At 39.5% G+C, this 24,896-nt stretch overlaps 1 protein-coding gene across 3 annotated transcripts in view; it reads right to left on the bottom strand.

The window, feature by feature from the left end:
• The window catches only part of cntn5 (contactin 5), a 99,463-nt gene that overhangs the window by 57,049 nt on the left and 17,518 nt on the right, over positions 1-24,896 (bottom strand). For all 3 annotated transcript variants that reach the window (XM_035952914.2, XM_023280479.3, XM_023280480.3), the window contains exon 2: positions 13,272-13,390. In XM_035952914.2, the coding sequence (XP_035808807.2) occupies positions 13,272-13,326 (55 nt within the window). In that variant the 5' untranslated portion in view covers positions 13,327-13,390. The remainder of the gene's footprint in view (positions 1-13,271; positions 13,391-24,896) is intronic.

A 24,896-nucleotide genomic window follows, 5' to 3' on the forward strand; every position in this document is an offset into this window, starting at 1 on the left:
CAAGGCAGGAACAGGAAGCAAAAACAAAATGTTGAGACAGTAGAATAAAGAGGTGTCACAGTTCAGAAACAGCTCTGACTGAAGTAGGTGAAAAAAAGCATCCCACAATAAATAGAAAATGCACTGGGACAGTGTATGTCACAGGGAACTCCCCTCTAATCATCAGTTCTTTCCATATTCACGTCATGAAAAACAAGATCTGAATTTGATGCTCTGAATAATTCTAAATATATTCCTCTTTAAGGGCTAATATCCACTGAACCTTCAAACCATGGCTCATTTTGTGAAAACATCCTCAAATTGATTCAGTACCACCTCAGGCTCTATGGATAAGAGACATTTGGAAGAATCTTAAAAAAAAAATAATAATAATAAATAAAAAATAAATAAATGAGGGTCCTTATTTTTGTCACCGGGACAGAGTGAGATCTGAAAAAAGAAGATATTTTCAATTCTACCTCATCAAAACTGTAAATTGGAGTAAATAAGAACCTTGTAACAACCAGTCAGTGACACTGATGTTTGTGAACCTGCTCCTGAAATTCTCAGCTGCAGCCCTACCAAATGTGATGCAACAGAAATGAAGCACAACAAACGCTACATCAATTTTAGTCATAGTAGTAGCGGGCGGATGTGAATGTGCCACGCTTGGTGACCTCTGAAAAATTGCACCGGTTACCTTCTACAACAGATATGGTTTGGTACATGGTCCTCCAGGGGGGAAGAGGTTAACATTGCAATCATTTTCCAAATCATCACCACGACACGAGTTAAAAAGGAGTAAAATTACCTGTAAAGACCCTAACTTCTTTGGTGCAAACATCTTGATTCTCTATTTCGAGAACAATGCTGGGAGTCTTCCCCATTTGGCCCCTCATGCAGTCTGTCTCCTACTGGAGCATCTGCTGAGTAGAAGCCATTTGATGTGCTGTCTAAAAAGGCACTTATAATGCCTTAGGTGGAAACATGCAGTTCTTAAAAGGAAACAAAGATATGCTGCATATTCTGGAGATCACTGTCATCAAAGTCTCAAATTGAGTAAAATGGTAAGTGTAGCAGAACGGGAGAGGAAGCAGCTTCCTTTTAAGTAAAAGAGTCCATGGAGGTTTAGAATAATATCTACTCTGACGAAGTAAACTGCAGTGGCGGCTGTCACTAGTCATAGCTGTCACTTTATTCGTCTACTTTTGAGGAGTTCAATCCACTTTATGTTCGGCTACGTGCCAATGCGTCGTACTGTAAATATAACAACTCAAGATTACACAAACAATCCTCTTTCCCATCATGGCTGATCATCAATACACAATTTCCAAAGCTATTGTACAATGTAGCTAAAATAAATGGCTGAAATTACTGATGATATGGCATCGTTTCTGCGCCAATACAATGCTTAAACTGAAATGCAAAAGACTAGAAGCTTGAAGCACAGTAGAGTATAATCAGAGCTCCTCAAAGGGGGTGGGAGTGTTTTGCACTACATGATATGTGCAGTGAAAGAACTGAACAAAATTGAGAAATAATTATGTGTCCTTGGGGACTTGTCAGCTGCAAAAATACTGCTATCTACAAATGGAGAGCGGGCAATTACTGTGTTACATATTCTGGGGAGAAGCAGGATATGGAACTCCATTTGAAATTAAAACTATTGTGAGTTTGAAAATTGAAAAGCAAAGCAATTAGTAGTTGGTTGGTAGTCAGTTAAATCATTTATCCTGCCAAGAATCATCTCAGTTGAACCGCACTCCAGCTGCTGATGCCCACTACTCTGCTGAGCCCTTCACTGCTGATGAAAAGTCGTCTTTGAATGATGGAAAATTTTTAGAACCACATTAACTTCATTTAGTGAGACAAAGTGGAACAGTCTCTTAAGTTAACACATCTACTTCATTGTACCTCCAACAGAATGCCACCAAAGGGATAAACGCAACCCATATTATACAATTTCTGATGTTTAACAGACACTTAACACAGAATACCAATTAAATCACATTTTAAACAATGGTGTTACCTAATAATTGGTATTCTGACATCTGATTAGTCTGTTGCCTAGTCTGAGCTGATCAGTCTGACAACACGAGCCTGTAAACCTGACTCAGGGCAAAGAAAACCTATTAAAAAAACACATAAAAAAGCTTTCCTGGGCTGCTGTAGACATTTTGATTCACACATTGATACAGTGTGGGTTTCACAAAGTTCTGCTTATCATCATGTTTGTCACACTGGGAAAAAAAAAAATTCAATTCACACAAGCCTCATAACATAATCTCTAGCTTTTTATCTGACTGTGACCATCTGTTAGCAACACACTGGATTTTAGCCCATTCACGTATGTATAAAGGCTGAGCGATTCATTTTGCATCAAAATCGTGAAATGTGAAACAACGAAATTAGCAAAACGCAAAGGCTCCAGTTTAAGGTATACGAGTACATTACGCAGTTCATCTGACTGTTGGGTCAATAGCTTTACAAATTCATGCACAACCTCCTAGTGTGATAGCATCTCATGTGGCAATGCTCCATCACACATTTTAAATCTGTTACACAGTGAATACTGAACCAAAGCTTGCTTTAAAAATTACACCGCAAATCAAACCCCAGTATCTGTCAGAGAAATCACAATTAGATATTTTCCCCTAACTGTTCAGCCCTAGTATGTACGCAACATGCGCTCTCTGACTGACAGCTGTGCTGTGACAGTTGCAGTGTGGTTGAGAAAAACTGAGAGTGATGACAAGGAAGCAGCTTGTTATAAAATAGGTTGATCCTGTTAAAAGATGACAGCTGCACTGACTTCATTTAGTCAAGGTTCAAAATACTGTCAGGACAAATGGCTCATTTCTCTCACTCAACACTAGATCTACATGCAAACTTGCCATTTCACGTCAAAGCCAGCTGCCACGCTGCTGCTGTAGTAATAAATGATAATGTAAATAGATTAATCAGGTTTAATTTGTTATTAATAATAAGGACTATGTAATTATGAATGTGATAATACAGCATGTATCATTCTATAACTGAGTCACAGCACTGAAATCAAATCATTAGGATAGGCTGAGATTCTCAGTTCTGAGAAATACGGGCCAGGAGGAAGTAATTAGGACAAAGAAGAAGTGGCTCAAGCAAAAACTCGTAATAAAACAGTGGATGTAAGCCCTTCTCCCTACAGTGTTACAGCAACCTTTTGCTGCTGATTCAGACTGGGCCAAGGCCATAAATAAAACCACAGGTGTGTATATTACGGTGAAAATGCAACATACTCAGTTGCAGAGAGCACAGGACTTTAGCAGAGTAGTCAAAGTGCTTTAGCAACACTATAGTTTCTTAATATAACATGGCGCTGTGGGTAGGTTGTCACAAACCTGACATACTCAGATATGATTCCATGGTTTATTACTATTAATGTCATTGGAGATGGTTGAGGGTTGCTGTATCGGATTATACTTGATGTAGCTGGATGTCCCTACAGTAATAAACTGGCAAACCAGTAACAGTTCCTGACAGCCAGGTTGACTCTGAGGAACTAAAGTACCTGGTCATGGGGGATATTAGGATAGATTTTCTGACATTTCTCATTCAGCTGTTTACTCATAACTACTATACAAATTGTATGAATATGTCGCATTTTAATATTTGAATGAGTCATTTTGAATTTTAAGTAGCAACAGCCTATTAATCAAATTTATGTGACAGAAAATTTAATAAATTACAAAATGGCATGCTTTGGATTTCATATTTCATGAGTGTTTGCTTACACATTTATCCTCATTTCTGTCATAAAATATAACAAGGTTACAGGGACACTCTGTCAAAGAAAGTCTATATATCTTCTGTACTGTTTTATCAAGTGAAAGTTATAAAAGGCATCACTCCCCTTTGCCAGAAAAACACCATTCCTGACTGGGGCTAAATCCTGACAAATACAGCATACTAAAAAAAAAAAGAGTCTCTTTTGTTTGTTTGACTACTGAAGCCGACAGGCACTTGCTCTTGTCAGCTGTCACCTTCATCTGATAAAAGCAATGACCCTTGCAGATCCCACTGATCCCTATCTTTCAGAGGGTGCAAAATCAGAAACACTCATTGTTGTTGAAAGGGCTGCACCTGCTGTATTTCAGGGAGCTCTAGAGCAATGCCATCGGTGATCGTTTCAGGTCTTAACACCACCTTCATGATAGCATCAACAAAGGAGGCAACAGCCATTTTATACTTGAACAAAGAACAAAAAGCCAAACGGTGCTGCTACATTGTCCTTATTATCATACGTATGTCAGACTATTAGACAGTGGGTTCACTGTTATGGAGATTCTACGTTACTATATTAGTCTGTGTTGTTGTGCAGTATAACCAAAATGAGGACACTAACACGGCTTTCAGACAAAGGACTTTACATGCAAACAGACCAACAACAGAGGTGAAGGTGAAGCTAAAGGAGGATGACATGTCTCGAGTCAACAGAGGTGAGACCTGGGGAAACAAAGCCTGGGGAATCGCTGAAAAAACTCATCTACTTGGATTAGGTCACCAGGTCTGCACTGCACGGGAGACAATGTGTGGCTCTTGCGAGGCTCTGTCTGCAGCCTCTGGACTGTGGTGTGAAAAATTAATTAGAATAACATACACTAAGTAGGTGAGACACTCATGGGGGCTCAAGTAGACGGACATGATTAGCCATAGCCTGTAAGATTAATGAAGACCTTCACAGTGAGATTATATTGACTGAAGCTGATTATGCTTGAGACCATTTATTCAGCGGAATATCATTACAGATAGAACAATCCATACATCATATGCAACCTCACCTCACCTTCTATCACAGCGGACTACTTACTAAAACCCAGTCTTTTTTTCTGATCCTCAGCGTACTGAGGGGACCGTATGAGTTGCTTCAACCTTGCCAGCGTGACGACAAAGCCGCAGTGCTGTTGTGTGATGTATGGTATTAATGTGTCATACCACCTAATGGGAAGTGTGGGAGTCATTATCCAGCATGCTCTGTTTTTACTGCCATTTATTATTATTTTTCTCTTTTTTTTTTGTTTCTGCCTAAAATCCTTTTGGAGCTGCAGCATAATCCTACATTAAAACGACACAAAAGTAGAGGTTATATACATTTTCTGCATCTACAATATTAAACAAACTGCAGCAAACTTGTCTAACTGGCTTCAGGCTATGTGGCACATGGTACAAACACAGGCACACTGTATGTATCTGTGTGCTCTGAAATCTAAAATCCCCTGGTACTGATTAGAGTGTTGATCACTGAACACACAAAAGCAGCTTGACTGCCAAGACTTGATTGTTGTGCCCAACTTCTCATGCCCACCAAAATCAACAATGACTTTTTTCTTGTTGTTCTTCGTCTTTTTTTAATTTCATTTCCTTGGCTCAAGTTTTGAGTATAAGAGAGGCTATGACAACGAGGCTCTGCTGCCAGTTGGAGGTAGGCCACCAGTCCCTGATGGTGAAACCAAAAATAGTTTCCACATTTCTAGCTTTCAAAATGCACAAAGTTAACGCAGGATTGTGACGACTGCTTAATGTAAGCACTGACAATGTCATTTGGGCTAGTGGGATGTTCTGAAAAAGCAGTTAACCCTTTATGGCTTTTCCACAGCTTCATATTTTAACGTTTATCTTCTGCAGCAACATATTCTGTGCATGGTCCACCTGTGTGTAGCGCATGCAAATTCTCATTCGTTTCCCCACACCTAACTGTATTTCTGGTGTGTGACTCCTTTGCCCTTGTTGAAAATTACTTCATGCATCACTTATACAGCACTACACATCTATATTCCCTGCAACCCGCTTTTAATACTGAGATACCTCAGAGTTAGCCGAGGAAAAGCCGAATTACCATTCCACACTTAACACTCCAAGCAACATGGTATTTCAATCAGCAGCTGACTGGAAGGGAGTGAAGAAAAAAAATGGCCCCAGACATCATGCCTGCCCAACCCACTTTCAAACATGAGAGAAATCTAATTGTGCTGCCCTCTCTGCTTCTATGTGATTTCAATATCTATGGCATGAAAGGACTGGACGGCGGAGACAGGTACAGAGGAAAATAAAACAGAACAGAGGAGCTACTGTCTTCAAAGTGAGCATTTTCAGAATATTCACAGAGAACAGTAGGTCAATAATCCATTACACAAACCATCAGGTCAAAAGTATTATAATAGGCAAAGACAGCATCACACCCCTTGGGAGGTGCTGCTCAGGGCTCCTGCTGCTGGTAATACTGAAAACCAAACCGGCACTCTAACTAAAATGTGACACATTTCTGATAGTTGTAAGTGCTAAAAGCATACTCAGTTCTCAGCACTGCTCTGACTAGGGTGGAAAACCACTAGTTGCTCCGACATTAATGAAGTAATTGCTGGGTAAAATGAACAGCTCTTCTTAATAACAGAACACACACATTTAACATTCAACATTAGAGCAGTCAGCTTTGACAACTGCAACATGTAAACATTTATTGGTGTAAAAAGCAACGTCATGATGGTATCAGCACTACAGACGAAATGCACAACACCAATTTGACTTCTTATTTGTTATCAGTTTCCTGATAAGGCGATACTCAGCTGTTAATGTGCGGATGGATGATGACAGGAAGTCCAGGAGATCTGATAAAAGTCCACTGAGAGCGCTTCTAAAATAAACACACATGGATGAGATCAGAAAATTTCTCCCGAGGCTGAAACAGAAAGAGAGCAAACAAAAGTAAAGACCTGTCATCCCAGGCCTGAGGACAATACTGATGTATAGCGTGTATCTTATTGCAGAGTTTTTATGCCATGTCTATTAAATTTCATTTGTCTACACTGTGATAAATCTCCTGACCCTGTCATTCAATAAAAACATGTGACATTAATGAGGAGGGAATGCAGACCAGAACTGCATAACTAGAATACAGGAAATACTGCCAACACCAGTGTGGGTGAATGAATATATTTCTATATATGTACAGAAATACCACCTGAATAATATTGTTCTTAATAAAAACCAAGAATATATTGCAATATCTTAGTTGATTTTGTTTAATAAAATCTAAATGGCAATTTTGATCCTTGCGTCATTTCTCGCTCTCTGACTCAAAAATCGTTCCTCTTCTGTCATCGTGGAAGATCTTCCGAAAACCTAAATGCACTTCAAGGAAATTTGAAGTGAGAAGACTTCTGGAAGGCGCTTAGAGCAAGAAAACACAGTTGTATCTCGCACAGAAGTCTTTTATCAAGTGGCATGACACCTAAATGCTGCACCTTTATGAGAGTCAGTTTGATTTGACAGGCGATAAAGCTGTGCAGCAAGTCATAAGTAACTGCCGTCGCTTTAGACTGACGCTATGGAACGAAGGATTTTTCATTTGGCAGCTTCGGCTCTCTGCTCTGCCCTCACGTCCTCTTCCTCATATCTTTCTCCTACATCCTCGCTGGGAGGACCTCAGATTGCGAGGAAGAGAGTGAGGGAGTCACGTTAGCATAATGAAAAGCACCCATAGTCATATGCTTCTCTCCACATGGGGACAGAATGTGAAGTTGGACTATCAATCCAGAAGTAAAATCCTATAAGGCCTTTTAGAAAAAGTCTAGCCATTTTTTCTGAGAGGCAATTATTTTACCAAGCAATAAGACAACAGAAGGCAAAGTAGCAGCTGTGGGCTGACACTCCTATAATGAGCAAGCAGAGCAAATTCTGTCAACTATATGCACCGAAGGTACCGAGTAACCAAATCCTGATATCAAAAATCAATGGACAGAATTGACTCAACCGAAACAAATTAACTGCACAACCCACTAAGTCCCTGTTTATAAAGTTGATAAACTAGTTTAAGTCTTAAAAAACAGAAAACCCCCAGCTTTTCCAGCAGCGGCTTCTTTTGTAATGTAATGTTCAGAGGTTGAAGTCCCCTTTAAACATCTCTAAAAACAGAAGTTTCTTAAGTGCTTGTGTGGGTATGAAAGGCTTTCAGTAGTTTATTTCTCAAGTCTGACTGAGTCATTCATTAACCTGACTGACTTAGATTGAACATGATGTGATGTAAACAGTTTTGTCTTTTTAAAATCAAAAACAGCACACAAAAAAAAAAAAAAAAAATAATAATAATAAAAACATTGTTTTTTGTCCTTGGAAGACAGCACAGTATGTGACAACCAGATAACGAATGGGCCTCTTGTTTTCTCTTGAAGAATTTACTCTAATTGTACTCCATTGTGCCTTAATCTGCCCTAAGAGTCACCCAAGTTGGATGGTCAGTACCGCAGTTTACTGAAATCTCTGCCACTTTGACTTGTCCTCTGCTGTATCTTTGAAGCAGAGCTGCTGAACAGGTATTAATCTGATCTGAGTGTTGACATAGCCAGATGCATATTGCAAGTTGAAGTGGCTTAAGATGTGACACTGCTGAGGAGCAAAAACAAGGAGGAGATGGAGTGCTACAGTGTTAGCAGGGTCGATAAAGCAATTCTTTTAGTTATCTAACTTTCTGTTTTTTTTATTATTAAGGTCCTCTGCAGGCGAAGATATTGTTAAATCCTTCCCTTGGCTTTTTGCTTTTACTGCCAGATTTAGTACTGTACTGCAGTATCTTGCTGTGACATTGTCTCTGAAGGTTTTATTGTGACTGAAAAGTCACTGAAAAGTTGTTGTGGAGTTTGCAACTTCTAAAGAAAAAAAAACTTTGATTACAAACTGTTATAGAGATAAGAAATAATAAGTAGTGAGTTAGTATAGCTTTTCCATTTCTCTCACACACTCCCACGCGTCTCCTGAATTACTTTTATGAAATCCAATGGAAAGTAATCCTTATGCTTTACAGACATTGGTTTAAAATGCATATGATTTGTCTACAACAACTCTATAAGTGTTATGCAAATAAAAGCACACACTGTCCGTCTCCTGCTGGGGTCTAAAGTAACATTACCACAAGGGGCTTGTTAGTGACTTTTCCTGCTAATGCTAGTGGTGGCAGCTTAGGAGCCCAGACTCTGGTTTTCTGTTTACTCATGGGATTGTAACCTGTTCAATGGCGGGAAAGGCTGTTGTGTTTTTGACGTTGCGTATACTTGGTGGGATAGTGAGATTACCATTTTTTCAAGAGATGGAAAAGGTAATTTGCCATCTTCATCTGCACAGGTAGTCTGCACATCTTGCAGCAGCTGCTGTTTATCCAGCTTTAGAAATCCTGTCCATTCCCAGTGTTGTGAGACTGCTCTTCTTGACTATTTGCTCGTCTTTGACCGATCTCTGCCTCTCTGTGCTGTAGCTCGTTTCTATTTTTTCACGAGTGTGTGTGTGGGCGGGTGTGTGTGTGTGTGTGTGAGTAGGAGGGTTGCTGCCAACAATGGTGCTTTTTTTTCTGCCTGCTTTTGTCTTGTTTTTTTCTCTGTTTATGCCAATTGGCAAATGCTAATGAAGATTTTCAGTCATCATAACACTTGACCAGCGGGGTGTGAGTGCTACAACACAGCACAGAGTTGAATTAAAGGTGCATTTTTATTTACTTTTGCACCTAACCTTACCAATATTGGTCTCATAATGCCAGGAGGAATATTTCCTCCCTGACAGCTGCGTCACACTGTGTCCTGCTGTGCTTGTCGGGGGGTGCAGCTGTAATGTTATCAGCAGGAAAGCTGCTTGTGCTCTGGCCAGGACTACCTTCCCTGCCATCAGAGGCAGAGCTTCTGGCACCATCGCCACCACCGCCAGACTCAGGTTGGGTGCCTTTTTTAAATAAAAACAGATTTTTTGGCCTGAATTTCAGACGTCTGGGGGTTGAGGTCTGTCCATCTTTGTTTTGGAAAGACACACGCTTGCTGGCAAAGCTTTTGACGTAACAAGTTGTGGTCAACAGATTTGCTCCTTGTTGTGTGGCCCCTCCACATACACATTAAAAAACAGACAAGACACACACACACTGTCAAGTATTAGAATAAAAAAAAAAAAACTACTGACATTGTAATGAATGTAAAACACCATTTTGACCCTTTTAAATCATATTAACAAATTTTTCTACATGACAGAAAATAGTCATTATTTTGTTAACTAATAATAAAGACACATATACACAATGCACAATATTGGCTATGGGAATATTCTATGAACAACAACATCAACACAAGACCAGAATACTTAAAGTTACTGATTAAGACTTATATTACACCACAGACACGTAGTCAATGCTTTCTAGTCCACTTTGAGGACACTAGATCTGCATTTTCTTGCATACTTGGCAGATGACAGAACTTATATCATGCAAAGCCTAATGTGTGCAGACATGGAAAGCATAAAGAGCAGCAGATGTAGACTAGGGTTACCAAGCAAGTGAGATAAATTTATTAGAGGTAGCTAGCAATAGAAAGATAACACTGGTCTACAAGCAAAATGCTTCCTGGATAAGAGTAGTGAAATTTTACTAACTTTTGGTCACTTTTAAAGAAAAAATAAGTCAGAAGTGCCAATTAGCTATAGTTTTCAAGATACAGTATTAGGTCAAATTGTGAAATTTCTTGAAAATTAATGAGAAATCGAGTCCCATTTCAAATGGGAATATATTTGTCTGAGACATAATCGATTTAAAACAGTGATTCCAAACAAGAATACTATCATGTTGAATAGAAATTTGATTGAGCATCATGTATTTGACACATTACTTGCAGAAAACCTGTGTCTTGAAAGTTAAGGTAATGTATTAATGTAGAGATATTTCTTGGATCAGTAGCACGAGTTGACCTGTGGATTATAATTCCCATGCAGCCGTTTTCATAACTGAAAAGTTGCCAGGACCTGATATTTCTACGGAACTCTTGTGTTTTTTTAACTCTGGAAGCAGATATGCCTCGAAACTGTGTAAACAATGCAGATAATTTCTGTTATATTTGTGGTGAGGTAACCTTTGCATCACAAAAGCGGACTCTAACAGCAATGGTGAGAAAAGCATACCATCTTTATTTTGGATGCAAAATAGGTGACCAGGACAAAAGCTGAGCCCCACATTATTGCTGTAACACATGTGCATCAAATCTACGCCAGTGGCTCAACAAGAAAAGAAAATCTATGCCTTTTGCAGTTCCAATGATTTGACGTGAACCAACAGATCACACTACTGATTGTTATTTTTGTATGGTACCCCCAGTTGCAAGTGGTATTTCCAGAAAGAAAAAGTGGACAGTGCAGTATCCAAATATTCCATCAGCTCTTCGCCCTGTGCCTCATGGAGAAGACCTACCAGTTCCTGATGCACCAGAATCTTACTCCTTGGACTCTGATGATGACCAAGATGATGATCAGGATGCAGCTAGTCCTGAGCCATCAACATCAGCTGATCCAGACTTCAGGCTGTCACATTCCTCTCCTGAACCACACCTTATATCTCAGAGTGAACTGAATGACCTAGTCAGGGATTTGGAACTGCCTAAGAGTGAAGCAGAGCTCTTGGGCTCCAGGCTGCAACAATGGAATCTCCTGGAGAGTGATGTCAGGATCTCTAGCTTTCGTGATCGCCAAAAAGGTCTGGTTGAGTTTTTTCTGATGGAAGGTGATCTGGTTTACTGCAGCGATATCAATGGCTTGATGACAGCGCTTAGCATCACTCATGATCCAGATGGATGGAGACTGTTTATCGATTCATCCAAAACAAGGCTTAAAGCAGTTTTACTCCACAATGGAAATGTTTTGCCATCCATTCCAGTTGGTCATGCCGTTCATATGAAGGAAACATATGAAAATATGAAACAGCTCTTAAGGTGTATAAAGTATGAGCAACATCAGTGGCAGATTTGCGGTGATTTGAAAGTGGTTGCACTCGTACTTGGGCTACAGGGTGGATATACAAAGTACTGCTGTTTTCTATGTGAACGTGACAGCCGAGCCAGGGAATCTCACTATGTTAGGAAAGACTGGCCGCTACGACAGTCCTTGGAGCCAGGAAAGAAAAATGTCCAACACTCACCCCTTGTTGATCCCCAGCATTTGTGCAATAAAACTTTAACATTAAGTATCTTGAAAAGAGTAGCCAACTAAGACTTTTAATGTTTGTTTTTCACTTAATTGTATCAAATTACATAAGATTTAGCAAGTTTTATCTCTGAAGCAGAGACTTCCCAAAATTTTGTAGACCAGTGTAATTAAAGAGAGGAAATTACTTCTTCCTTTTAATATAAGCTGTTTTTGCTGGTATTTATAGATTGCTCACCATATTTTCTCTCCAAGTTCAAACATTTTCTCCACAGCAAGAAATAAATCAACCAACAGTTTATGTTGCTATTTCTTTGTAGGGTTGCAATGCATAACCGGAAGTTGCATATCTAAAGCACTGGGTTCAACTCAAAAAGAAGAATCAAGACTTTCTCTTCTAAAGATTTTGACAATTTATTCAGTCTAACCATCCCTAGAGAGTTAGGCTCAAAAGTTAAGAAGCAGTTGTTTCCTTTTAATAGTACAGTATAACAAGCAGACAAGTGAGGTCAGTGCTGTTTGTATGACTCTTATAAATGAAGCTCTGAGAGAAACCACGGAGTGCACGAACCCTCCTCTGGTGGGTTGAAAGAACCATTAAAAGGGCAGAATCCATTAGTCAAACACATGCTCCAGACCGGCCAAGGGAGAGACTTGATCTGGACTTAAAATTGTGCACTCACTGCAAATTACACTAGTAGAGATATGATACCATCAGAAAACTCAAGCCAGAAGAGGGAGCAGAGCAATGTCATGGTGAAGTGTGGATAAAGCCAGAAATGTGCTTTAAAGGTATTTTGGACAAGCTTTTATGTCTGCTGAATCGAGGTTTGGTTTCTACTTTTTAATTAAGAAGGAAAGTATTTATTAAGTAAAATTTAGCTGGAAATCTCCCACGCCTATTCAAAACTTGTCATGCAATTAGAAGAAGAAGAGCATAGCGGTAATGTGGCTGCATCTCTGGCTGACAGTCAATATGTTTCTGCTATTTACGGCCACCATAGATGAATGCTGAACAGGTATGAAAAATCCTGTCAATTATCCGAGACTCACAAACCAAACAAAGCAGGGAATATTGAAAGAACTGTGTCATTTTCACTTCTTCTCAGATTTCAGTGCAAAATTCATCACTTCAAGTGTGAAAAGCGTCGTCTCTCACATCCATAAATGACTGTTCACCCTGCTGCGTCTCATTTACAGCTGCCATGTCATTATAGGACATACATACCATATCATTTCTTGGAATATCAGCACTTACGAAGATTATTCCGAGCATCTATCTCCTACTATTATTTCTCTTTTTTTTTTAAATGTCTTACCTGAAAGGCCACTGATGACAGACAGGAGGAGAAATGGTTTCCATGGTGACCCCATACTTGTTGAAGAGGGTCCCTTCTGCAAGAATGTTAGCAGGTCTGCTTCTTCATTAAAGCTGTGCCTACAAACACAGAGAGAGAAAAGAAACATCAGTTGGTGGGAGGATGTACATCTGTTTGTCACATACATGCAGAAGGACATTGAGGAGCGCTACGGCCGTCAGTCCATATCACTGTGCAAATCTCGCTAATGGAATCTGCATTTACATTCTTGTCTCATGATCACAGGGATGTTCGCACTACACGACGTGGCCCACAAGAGAGCTACACATGACAAAACTGCCCCCACTCTACAATTTTCATGTAGGATTACACAGTGGGTTACACTCTGCTGTCCCTTTGCGGGTTCTACGCACGCTCTCTAATGGGTTGCAGTCTTTCACAGCCTTTAAATTCCCATTATTCTACAGAACTGACACACATCCAGTGTTGAGGAAAGAAAAAAAACATGCTTCATGGATTGTGACTGGCACCCACATAACTAACTAGGCTGCTGAACTGACACATGCATGCTCCAAATTCGTAGTGTGAATAAGTTGGCAATAGTATCACAGTGCCTGGGCGTGCAGGATGGGGAATGTTTTATTGCCACTGTGCATCGTGGAGTTTTTTTTTTGCTTAACACTTGATAGTTCCTAAATTAATAATATAATCTATGTAAGATTTGAACAGAACGTGGACGGATGGAGGTGCAAAATCATCTGTTTTCAGCCCCTTTTTTTGAGAGTTTGTGGTTAGTTTACACAGTCTGAATAGTTTCGGGGAGTATAAAGGCGTTCCTGTTGTTGCTGCTGTTTAACCCGTCACACTGAATTCCAGCTTAACTCGACTGAAACTTCTTTTCACCTCCAGCATAGGTGCTTCACTAAGTTCACCTATTCCCACCAGACAAAGATGGTACTGATTTGATTTGATTTCTTTCTGATACCGAAAAGGGGAAAATACATCACACAAAATGAAAAAGAAACCCAAACCCTGAAAATAACCCTAAAAACGAGTAGGATGAAGCTGAATTAATAATGAACTTGTAAACTCCCACACATGTCCGTACATTTCATATCTTACTGTTTTTTATTTGTTTCAAACCTCACGTTTATAGGCATCTGACGAAACCCCAAGAACACCTTTACTTTTTCACATAATTACATTTTTCAAGCACTCCTTTTTTGATACTTTTTGATATTGCCGTCCAAAATATTCCATAAAATTTCCCCACAAACTGATAGACATCTACTCTTCAAAATGTAAATTTCCTCCTAATCCATAGTTTCAAATTGAACTCATTGTTTGCTTTGAGTCCTGAAAGTATTTGTTTACTGATGTTGAAGATCACCTTCTCAGACCCGATAACTGATCCCTACCATGTGCCTACATAACAATCACAGTCAGATTAACTGTGTTTAACAAACCGTTGAGCATCAAGAAGGAATGCTGCACTGCAATTCATTCCAAAAAAATGCACACAAGTCCCAACGTTGAAGCTTTCATCATACTTTGCTATAATCTTCAACACCACCATTATAATTTCATTATGGGAATATGACCAAACTCTAAAATTCAGGGGATACTTGTGTAAACTGCATCCATAAGCAGCACAGATTCTCTCCATTTTAGGTCAGAAAGACGAAGAATAAGAGAGTAAGTTGTTCTGACCTTGTTATTCTCTCTCAGTGCCATTCGTCTCCACACAGAAAGTGGCATTTCTCCATTTATCTGAGAGCAGTGAGAATTTGTTTGAAACCTCCCTTTGTTTCTCTTCCTCTCTTATCTCAGTGACAGTGTCTCTCATCTTCATTTAAGTTGTCATTTAGATAATTAATGCGGTGGCACAGACAGCTCTGAGGGTTGAGGGAAGCATGTCCAGATCCAGTAGGAGTCGTCTCACATTCATCATTTATGCCTCCTTGTCTTTGCCTCACCTCATTTGCTCCCCTGCAATGCACACTGCACCAGCAGCAGCATTAGTGGGTTAAACAATTAGTGATTTAGCAATTAGGCTGTTATTTAGAGATGGAAAGAAAGAAAAACAGAGAGAAGGAAAGAGAGACAAACAATTACATCTTCCTTGTAATCTAAGCTGTTTTTGCTAACTGTTTGCAGGCTGCTCGCCACATGTAATCAGCTCCTCTCTGTAATTTCAGGCCTTTTTCTCTGCAGCTGGAAATACATTAACAAACCAAAAATGAGGAGAGATCGTTGATGTTGCTATTTCGACGTTTTCACTCCCTTTGCTCACTCATGTAAAGAACTGAACAGCCACAGGTTTGCTGTCTAGACAGCTGTCTGCGCAGGTTGGTGAAAAGCGCACTCGGTTTTAGAAAATCCTCGCCCTCCTTCACCTCGCCGTGACCTTCCTTGCATCTCACTTGCATACAGGGGCGTAAAAATAGAACACACAACAGCAGTGTGACAGAACATGAGCAGAGACGGGGCGCATACATTGAAACCCACAAATCACCCCCGGAAAAGGAAGCTTTCTCTGTCCCATTGTTTTCAGATTCCACTTTATTCTTGACTGTATGGATCAGCTTGCTGTCATACAAACTCCTAGAAATGTGCTGCACTGAACAACTTCCACAGCAGACAATGGAGTCGGAAACACCATTTGTTTCTTGTGGATTTCTGCAGAAATGGGAATTGCTGTAGAAACCCACCAGCAGCTTCTCTGTTTCATCGGGCCTATGCTTGCATTACATTTTGCATATAGAGCGGTAGTGTCAACGTCAGGTACTAATGATGCCAGCACTTAACAATGCATTATTTCTACTACAGAAATCAGAACTACTATCAAATTCCACTGACTTTGAACACTCCTCCTGCTGTAGCTTGACTGGTATGAGTCATGAAACTGCTTTACTTGTAGTAAGAGTCAGTGGGGAGCAAAATTCACATCAGTCCACTGCACACTTAAGCTGATGAGGGAAACAGGGCTGCTTTTCACAAACTCATGCACCTTCGGTAAGCCAGTTTCTGTGACATGGTGATGACTGGGAATCTCACACTCTGGCTGAGAAGACATTGAAATCCCATATTATCAACATGAGACAATGGCTGGTCATCAAAAGCAATCTACTGTGTAGGAGCTTCTTCTATTTTTCACAGCCCGCAGGGCGTCTCTGGACATTTCCTCTCGCTTCTTCCAGTGCTTGTTGCAAAGTTGTTTGTTGCTGTCTCCTGCTGCTAGCATTACCAAACTCCTTCAACTCTGTGCTATGCTGGGTATTCAAATGTTTTATCAAATTTGTTGTGTTAAATGAGGTGTTGCTCATTCCTCCTCTTCATAATTTAGTGGAGCAGAGAGTCGCAGCCTGCTTTACTTTAGTTGTCACTGCTTAGTTTAAAATCTCTCCTCACTGATGCTGTTTTGTGAGGCCATTGTAATATTGCCATAAAGTGGCACCAGATGTGTTGCGTCAGTGAGGTTCCACAATTATGAGTACATGAGGAGGACATGTGTACAACTTTGTCATTGAAGGGCTTTTTTCCACTTCACACCAAGGACCAAAGCAAGGTTCCTGTCTTGTTGCACTGTTTAGTATAGTATTGATTTCACTTTGCATTTGTGTGAAGGCACTGAAGAACTTTACATAACATACCTGGATTCTGTCACTTCACCTAAATGGGTGACAACTCCCTGTCCTTGACACTGACTGGTGTGTTTGAAAGGGTGTCATTTCAACAGAGAACCTCCAATCGTAGTATGAATGAACAGAAATAAATGTACAAATTCATTCCATTGCTGCTATAATAATATTATGGTATCGGTTCGAGCAGCACCAACTTCAAGTGCAATACTCCGTACTAGTTTGAATTCGTCAAATGAACGTCCTCCTACTCCTACTCCTCCTAGACGCACTTTAAATTGAAGCTGGAGAATACTCTACCACCTTAATGGATGGGCTTGTTGGGAAAGTGCCCAGAAAATGAATTTCACTTCTCTCAGATAGATTGTTTAGCTGTCAGTCTGATAGCACACTGGATAGTCCGATGATTACGTTTTACACAAAGCGGGATATCAGCTGAAGTGTTAATGGCTCACAGACAAGCCGTGTGCATATGAGGGCTTATTCACGAGAATACTCACAACGGATACTCACTGTTGACTGATCAATATCAAAAATGTGTATGTGACATTAAATAATCTCTGGTATTCAGAATAACAACTGTAAAGTCTCTGTGATAATTACAGTGAATGTCGATAAAATGACAACATGCATTGTCAAAAAAATACATTTCTTTGTTCTCACAGTAAGTGGCGTGAATTTTTCTCGACTACTGTCAAGTACTTATCATTGTGAGAGAATATGGTTCCCTTGTGTGTATCAGATAAAGTGCATCTGTACTCAGAGAACCTAAAGTTCATCCCACTTGACTGCTCAGAGCCTCACTCTGCCACACATGTCATTTGTGGACTCAGTTTTCACTTTCCAGTTGACTATACATTTTACATGGGAGAAAAAAACAGTAGTGGAGCTGCTTTTGATTCACAAGAGACGAACCTTTACAATGCATTTAACGGTGGCCTCAATTAGGAATGCATTCCAACAAGCAGGAGATGACGAACAAATATCTTCAGAAATACATAATGCAGATACTCTTCTGCTCTTTTTCACTTATACACATAAATCGCTATGCAGGCTTTAAGTTCTGGAATGGCATCCTATACTGAGAGACGCTGGCAGTCTGTATTATACTGACACCTGTTTTGTATTTCATAAGCCTACAAAAACAGTACAGTAACTGTCACCACTCCACAGTATCCTGCAGCTTTTCTAGGTGTGTGCAGTGCATCACACGGAGGCTGCGAGACTGGATTCTGCAACACTTCTGTCCGGCGCGATCACAGCTCTGCCACGCGATTATTAATGAGGCAGTGCAGAGAGTGCAACAAGAACAAGGCCCACTGACACTTCTCAGTGTGATGCTTCTGCTTGATCTTGTTGCTGTGCTTCCACAAGGCGTGTTATACTTGAAACAAATGCAGACAAGTCAGGCTGAGACTCGACAAACCAAGTCACAAACATTGCCTGAAAACACTCCCACAGTGGCGGTATTGTCACTTGTTGCTGTTATTTTGTGGTGTAATTTCGAGACAACACAGGACAGGGACATGGTGGTGTGCTTTTGACATTTTTCTAAAAATTGTATGAATGATCTGTTCGCTTCCATTGCAGCTGGAGACCCCTTGTGCATTTTCACCAGTTCTGCTGTAGAACTGTACATGAGCTGTGTTTGTCAGCGCTGACAGTTTGTGTATTTTTGGTGGAAATTCAACCGACCTGTCTCTCTGTTGGTGTTTAAAAACAATGATGCCACGGATCTCACCCTTTCGATATTTTAACAAAAGGTATCGGTAGAAAGAAATGTTGAGTCATAAAGGCAGAGAGGAGGCCACGATGACAAATGTACTACCCAGATATACCAAGATTGTGATTGTAATTATCGTTTTTGCACTCCCTCGTCTCACCTTGTCACCACTTCCAATTAGCATACATCTTGTGCATCAGGGAAGGTAAGTCTATCAACGGATGAGACCAGAAGTTTAATCAGTGCCATCCTACAAGAGTAGGCCACTTGTTACTGACGGTGCACACATACACATGCATGTGTGTTTAGCCGTGATTTAACACTGTGTATTTTAAATTACAGCAGTGACAGCATTGAAATAGACAAGAAATGATAAAAATAAATTATTTGTCATTCGTTCAATTCAATTTTACAACTTTATGATTCTTATTTTATGTATTGTCTGACACATTTGTTCCTCTTCTATGAGTAATCCTGTCAAATTTTCAGATTTGATCAAGCATCTCCAAGGCATATCAAGTAAATAAAGTGAGCACTAATACAGTGGTTCCCAACCTGGGGTCCGGAGATCTGAGGGGGACACAAAGCTTTGTCTGCTCTAAGGCTGTGATGTTATAAAAAATAGATTTTTACATTCTGGATAAAATAAGAGTAACAGACTCACTGTGTCATCACAAGTCTACCTATAAAACATTTTTAAAACACATTTTTTTGGTCTTTCTTCAAAAATCCTTTGCTACTTTGATGGCCACACCTCCTTGACCTTTCAACTTCTCTCCACGCTTTCTTCAGGTTGGCTCCTAGTTCATCCAGATTCATTAGTTTGTGTGCAGTTAGAAAATTACTGATGGGAACGATGTCTGAAAAACGCAAAACGGGTGAAGATTCATCAGTACCTAAAAACTCCGGCTATACCTCGAGAGTTACCTTAAATTTGGTTTTATTAAAGGACAAGACAGAATTATGTTATTTGTGGTGAAATGCTCGTAAATGACAGCATGAAGCCAGCGAATTACGGCGACGTCAGGAAATAAAAGGCAGAAAGATATTCACAAATTCGGACTTCCGGCATCAATAACTCATTAAATATACGTTGTCTAAACATAAACGATGCCTCTTTTCCATCGTTGTAAGGTAGAAAATGTGCTACAAGCCCAGTTTAATCAAAACTAGCTTTCCTCCAAGCTGCAGAAATAACATTGGTGTCTATGAGCAGCCGGCTGGGCTGGGCTGGGGCTGGGGTGCAGCTTACCGGGGGGCCAAACAGGTTGGGAACCACTACACTAATAGTTGTAGTAGCATCTGCATCGCATCAACAAATGCAAAACAATTAACAACTGGCACTGGGAGCCACCAACACTTATCGCCTTATCGTCAGTAAACATATGAATATACAGCATACACGCTAAAAATACGTGTAGGAGGCAGCGAGTGAATGACACTTCACTGTTCTATTATGTTCAGTTTGGCTGCATTTGCTCATTGATTTGTGGATGCTGTGACACGAACACTTGAAGGCATGAGCATATATTACACATATCACATGTAGTGACATGAATATCTCAACAACTATGGTTTACATCGCATACACTGCAAAGCAGTACACAACTAAGACTGTATTTTACTGCACTTGTATGTTACTTATTTACTGCAGTAAAGTAAAAATCCAGTTTCTGTGTAATTACAATTAGTTGATGCAGTATTATGATTACTTTTGTGCATAGGCAATTAGGTTTTATTTTTTAGTTGTAAAAGCCTTGAGATTTATTAACACTTGAATTAATAGATTGCACAATAATACAGCATGCAGAGTGTTTAAAGAAATTAGAAAAGCTAAATCATTTGTTTTACGGCATAAATACAAAATGAAATGATGCCAACTTTCTACCTGTGGAGAGAGGACATATTGCTTGGAGATATGTTTGCGTTTCAGCTTGTACAAGCTACTAAACTCTTTAGAATAAGTCTTGCTACACATGTTGGAGGTTTTAATCCGATACTGATATGAATATCACAACAGTTATTGTGTAGATACTATAAAGCAATAAATATAGGTGAGGTTATATATCTACTGTAGGTAAATACCCAGTTTTTATGGAATTACAAATAGTTCATTTACTTTTGCACGCCTTTTATGTATTTTATTTTTAATTGTAAAAGCCTTGTGATTTATTTACACTTGAATTAAAAGCGCCTATATTAAAAAATAAAACAAAAATATGTAGAAATCAAAATGATCTGTTGTACAGAGTAAATACAAAATGAAGTGATGTTGACAGGACACATTGCTTAGAGATATGTTTGCATTCCAGCTTGTTGAAGCTACTAAGCTCTTTAAAATAAGTCTTGCTACACATGCTGGAGGTTTTAATCCAAGTGCAAGGGGTGAAGTTAAAACATGATAATACCAGGATTACTCTCACCACCGTCTGACTACTCTGACCAAGCCAAGCCTATTGTTAATAGGACATCTTTTTCCGGATTAGCCCTTTGCTAATTCATGTTAAAGCCAAAACAAGTTCTGAAAAAAGAAAAAAAAAAAATAACAACTAATAAGAGGGACCAGGTGCAGGAAGGGATAATGGTAGCTGCTGGAGAAGTGGGCTTTTGATTGGCTTTTTCATTTTATGTTCCTGGACTGGAAGTGGTAAAGATGAGTGGCTTTACACTGAGTGCTTCCTTCCTACAGTCAATACTGCTCAACAAGCCCTTAAGCAAGGCATTTTTGTGGCTTTGTAACTACACATGGATCAGCAATAAAACTTCCCCTATACTGGAAAACTACCAAGTATCTGTGCAGGGGGAAAAAAACCCCTCCAAAAACACCTCCACTACATTAAAGAAGGTTTAAAAATAGAAAAAAACCTATCGTATACAACTTCTTCTTGCTTGGAGGTAGAAGGTATCGTTTGTCCCAGTATCCACCCCCTCAGTTGGTCAAGTTCCCACTTCTTCACTTGTCACTCATCTAAAAGAGGCGTCTGCTTAGAGATGGCATGGAGCCTTGGGGTGAGAAAAACAGCATGTACGAAGCTATCAAAGGTGAAGCAGGTGGTGAATCCAGCCAATCTGCTACAATGTCAGTGTTCATGTTGTTTTAGAAGAAATCCTGTCTGCTGCACATTTACACATTCTGCTCTGGGGTGTCTTTACCATTGTTACCTCGGCTGTGGCCAACAGACTCTTCGGCCGTGCCCAGAAACAAATCATGTAAAAATCTCAATTCAAGCAAACAGAGGGGGAACCAAAATTCATTTATTGCATAATTTATTTGCCAAAAAGCAGGTTACATGTTGTAACTTAATGGTGCCACTTTGCAGATTTTCTGTTTTGCATCATGTCATCGCTCTGCTTATGACTGGGATCCAACTGTCAATTCAATATCCTACAATCTCCATGTCAACTGCATTCATTATTTTTTCATTATACCCAGAGCATTCCAGCAAATCCGGCCGGCAGCTATTAAAACTTACCTACGCCACTCAGATCTGCAGTGGGACTGGGAAGTCCTGAGGGAGTTCTGTGTTAATGCAAACCTCAACCTATAACTGCAATAACTGCTGTAGAAAACATCCTCAATTATACTTACACAAACAGCAAAATATAAAGACATTTTTCTGCGACTTCCTCATAGAGAACTATAAGCAGAGCATTGAATGTGGTGCTATTCTTAGATTTATTTGTGTAAATGAAAAGCTTTTTTTCTCTTTATAGTAAAGAAATAAAAACTAGCAAACAGATTCTAATTGGTGTAGGTGTAGGTGTGTTGGCGTATGCACAGCTATTTATAACAAAAGAATGAAGCAAAGAATAAATGAATAAATAAAAAAAATAGGATGGGAAACAAGACTCCTGACTCCTACAGACCCCTTGGAGTTTCTATAACTTCACTACAGTGCATTCTTCCTTTCGTTTCTTTTTTTTTTTGTAAAAGTTGAATTGTTTTACTGATGTGTCCTAGTTGTATTCATTATTTTTGTTATTATGAAGGTTTGCTGTCTTTACATCTCTCCTGGAAACGAGATATCATGCTTTATGAGACTGATTAAATAAAGATTTAATAAAATAGTGATAATAAATCATCTACGTGCATGTTTAAAGATTAAGCTGTATTCATAATATTTGAGAAAAAATTGAAAAAGAAACTAATTTATCAACAAACCAGTTTTATAGTCTACTTCTTTTTGCGCAGCTGTGCACAAAAAGAAATGTTTGAAATCATCAAAGTAGGTCATCAATAAGTGTAACCCGAAGCACATTCATTCAGCAAGTCATCAGATTATTCTACTGGCTTGCTAAACATCTCAGTACTATGATGTTCTCACTGCATGTCTATGCATAAAGAACGACAATTAAGCCATATTTCTTATTATGAACACAATTAATGCAAATACACAGTAAATATTTGCTATATTGCTCAGCCTTAGGTGGAGCCGTTATTGAGGAAAACAAACCTGGCATAGCTGAACATATGTGTGTGTGTTTGCAGGGGAAAGTCCTGTTTAATTAGGTAAAAGCCTGTTGCTGATTATTAAGCAGAAATCATTTTCATGTCATTTATTCTCCACTGAAAACGACATACAGCTTTCAGGTGTGTGATTTTTTTTTTGGTAGCACCGCACTCCACAGCGTAATAAACCTGAATCCGGTCACTTTGCTGAAGAGCAAAGAGACAGACTGTAATACTGATGTCATGTGCACAGAGATCCCGGAGCTGCAGAGACAGTGAATAATGACCCACAACTCCTGAGACACTACAACAGCACCCGTGGTGATTTTACTGGGATATTTCCTGAATCACAGCACTACATTCAAGTAAAATTCATTTTGATGCAATATTTAATACTAAAATCCTCTGAGCCCACAGCGTCATTCATTAATTCAGTCTCTCTGGCTCGGCTCCAAAAAGGTCACCTAATGACATCATGATTCAAGTCTGGATGTTCGGCTTCACAGCAGAGGGAAGCGCCGTGTTTGTAGATGCTGAATTTCGTGAGCAAAATAATCTGAATATCATGATGTAAGTTCTATTTAGAGAGGAATTTCCCTTCAAGGATATTTTTAGCAACTATATATGTACACTGATCAGCCATAACATTAAAACCGCCTGCCAAATATAGTGTATGTCGCCTTCAAAACAACTCTGGCATCTGAGGCATGTAGACTTGACTTCTGGAGGTTTCTTGTGATGTCTAGCATGGTGACTTTATCAGCACATGATTTGGACCCCGTAGGTTACACGGTGGAGTCTCTGTAGATCAGGTTTGTTCCAGATCATCCCACAGAACCTCGATCAGATTGGGGAGTTTGGAGGCTACGTGAATGCCTTGGGCTCATTGCCGTGTTCTTCGAGCTGTTCCTGAGCAGTTTTGTGGTGTGAATTTCCATGTTGTGGTAGGTGGTAGATGTCAAAGAAACATCTACACGAATGCCGGGACTCAAGGTTTTCCAGCAAAAACACTGCATTACACCAAGATGATCAATGTTCACCACTTGTCACTGGTTTTAAAGTTATGACTAATCAGTGTTCTTCTGCAAACATTCTTCAAAACTGGTGTGAAATTTCTGCTTTTCTACAATCCTTTACACTTTTTTAACACTAATTTTATTGTATGTACCAACAATTTTGCACCTTTATTGTAAATACCATCAGTTTTTGCACCATTTTTATTCATCCAGCATGGTTTGCCATGTTAATTGCACCTTATTTTGCACATTGGTTTCCTTTCTTAAATATAAAATCTATCTATCTATCTATCTATCTATCTATCTATCTATCTATCTATCTATCTATCTATCTATCTATCTATGTTCCTGGTCAGTCTAACACTGATGATGGCAGAAATAAAGGCAATTCGTAAGTCTCACAACACAAATGTTCCAGGCATCAAGCAATGTATGGTGCAATAGCAATTATCAGCATTCCCAAGAAATGACTTCTTCACATTTCAAGGCTGTTATCATTTCTCCACTGAGTGTGAAGACAACGTCTTATTTAAACTAACTCCAGGGTAAACAGGGTAGATGATTCACTAATTAGCTGCTCTTTAAGAAACAGGGTTGGGAATTGTTTATGATTTCATGCTTCAGTCTGATTCTATTACTTGGTGTCAAAATCAGATTCAGAATCAACTCTGAATTCAGAACACTTCTCACTCCAGTTCACTGTGTGCTAAACCATTCACTCCAGTTCTTTGCTCACTGAGCTGCAAATGAACCAAGGCTCGCTGTTAAGGTTTTGTAAACTGGTTTAACCTGGAA

Source organism: Amphiprion ocellaris, chromosome 7, assembly GCF_022539595.1.
Source record: "Amphiprion ocellaris isolate individual 3 ecotype Okinawa chromosome 7, ASM2253959v1, whole genome shotgun sequence".
NCBI lineage: Eukaryota > Metazoa > Chordata > Actinopteri > Pomacentridae > Amphiprion > Amphiprion ocellaris.